The following is a 2,180-nucleotide window of genomic DNA, read 5'->3' as shown; positions in this document are numbered from 1 at the left end:
TCACAGTTTCTTCCTCAGCTTGCCTTTCTTATGGCCACCCCTTCCAAAACCTGACTTTTTAACTTCTCCGAGCCACTTTTTGTTCTTGGAGCGGAGCTTACTCATCCCCCCGCCCTGCAGGAACTGGTGCTTCTGCTTTTTCTTGCGCTGCTTCATGATCTGATCCTTTGTTTTCAGCTCCGAGCGTGCTTTGTGGTCACCGGAGCTCTGTACGTTTGGACCTCGTCGGCCACGGCCACGACCTGGGAGAGGCACGACACAACAAAGAGGTTGGAGGTTATAGCTCGCAAGGCTGGAAGAGGGACTTGAAGTATTTACCTTTAGAGTTGAGTTAAAACATGGTGGCTGATGGTCTATATTTAACATGTTTGTGCTATTCATTTTGATGCCTTCCTACCTCTTGCTGGCTTCCTGCCTCCTCCGCCTGTTTCTCCATCTGATCCAGATCCTGTATCATCAATCTTGTATTTTTTCCTTCACTCCTCATAACTGACATGTTGTCAAGTGATACAACATCTTCACAGTACAGCTTAATATTGTCATAGGAGTAGAGAAGAGGGTCATTGAGAGCAGCACACAGAGAAGCTTTTTGTTGGAAGGATACAAGTTCTTCCTGTTCTTCTTGTTACTGATAACCTGACCGCTGTCTGTTTTGATCTTCTTCTTCTGGTCTTCTTTTCCCGTTTCTCTCACAAAACGCTTCCTCTTACGGTCCCTAAAAAAAGAAGGGGGAAAAAAGACTTTAAATTATAGTTTGAAATGACCATTTGGTGGATACTGAGTCAAACATAGGGAAATTTGTACCATTTCATCATTTTCTTCTGCTGGTTAAGGCGATCGCCTTCATCTCCCATGAGATCAAGGACAGCTGAAGAGGCCTGCTGTTCAAAAGCACTGCCCTCTCCACCGAGACTCAACCTGTCGACGCATAACACAGGACAAAACAGCATAAAACACAAAGCCATTCACATTTTTTAAAGAAACAGATGCAACAGTTTAATGCCTCACCCTCTCTCAGAGTCAAAGTCTTTAGGTCTGTAAGGGATATAATACTCTTCATCTTTGCCTGACTGCCTCTTTTTCTTGGTCTTTGGTCGCTCTTCGCCATCTTCCTGCTGACCTCTTCTTTTACCACCTACCACTTCTGAAAACACCCCCTGGTGGAAATAGAAAGAATTACATGGTACAAAGTGACAAAGCATGATACAGAGATCCTACTATCTTCCTCTTCTAGTTTGTATACAACATCATCTACATCAAAACTGCACTTTATTTTGCTTCTTCTTCATCAGACAGCACAAACAACTTTCTCATTTTGACTCAAATATTGGTTTTGAATGAAAATGATGAATCAATTCTGGGTGTTTATTCAACTTGTGAGCAGGTTTTCTAATCCACCGTACGATTATTATTGACACTAGTACATGTTCGTGCTGCTGGCAAACTAATACACTCAAGAACATATAGCAAAGCAAAAAAGTGAAAAGTAGGTCTTGCCTACATAAATAAACATAAGACAGTTGTGAAACTTTGACATAGTAACATCTGCAGTAATATTTACACCTGTGATGACATCTCACCAGCATTAGCCTTATTTTGAAACCAAGATTGTTTACACAGACTTTGTAATTGCAGAGAAATGCTCCATTTATTTTGGTCATTTCATTTTTGAGCAGGAAGCTCACCTTTCTTGTTATAGCCTTTAGACGAATAGAGAGTTTTCCAATTAAATACATATTCTTTAAATAATGTTCCCTCTTATAAAAAGTAGGATAATTTAAAAAAATTTTTTTAAAAATGTATTATACCTCTATTACTTAGAAAAAAACCCTGTTTTTTTCTGTTGTCTGTTATATAACGTTAGTGATGCTCGTTTCAATTCATTTCTTAATCAGCTAAACAGGTCAGTTAAGAAACAGTCAAATATTAAGTTAAATTTGAAAACGGTTTAAAAAAAAATATCCCCATTCCAAAATGTCACATGACAATCTCATTGGCTCACGGAGTTATGATGTCACTACACTTTGATCCTTTGAAGTTTGTCCTTAAACAGGGGTGACACACAGCAGTTTTTTAGTTCGTGTCTTCGCAGCATTTGTGTTTGCAGCCTTCACACGTTCACCACAGAAACTTTTGGAAACCTTTTCAGAGTTGTCGTGTACAACCTTCAACATGTATCC

At 39.5% G+C, this 2,180-nt stretch overlaps 1 protein-coding gene across 1 annotated transcript; it reads right to left on the bottom strand.

Moving 5' to 3' along the window:
* LOC146705853 (ATP-dependent RNA helicase DDX54-like) lies at positions 1-1,751 on the bottom strand. The gene is made up of 5 exons (XM_085461019.1): positions 1,686-1,751; positions 1,009-1,157; positions 805-918; positions 495-715; positions 1-242 (listed from the first exon to the last, which is right to left on the bottom strand). Exons 1-5 carry the CDS (start codon positions 1,734-1,736, stop codon positions 1-3), a joined length of 777 nt encoding a protein of 258 aa, XP_085317145.1. The 5' UTR covers positions 1,737-1,751.
* Between the last annotated feature and the right edge of the window lie 429 nt (positions 1,752-2,180).

The sequence above is a fragment of the Copadichromis virginalis genome, linkage group LG7, assembly GCF_057382275.1.
Source record: "Copadichromis virginalis isolate Kocher_CV1m ecotype Utaka linkage group LG7, C_Virginalis_male_GT1.1, whole genome shotgun sequence".
Taxonomy (NCBI): Eukaryota; Metazoa; Chordata; class Actinopteri; order Cichliformes; family Cichlidae; genus Copadichromis; species Copadichromis virginalis.
This window is presented reverse-complemented; position numbering and strand designations above follow the sequence as displayed.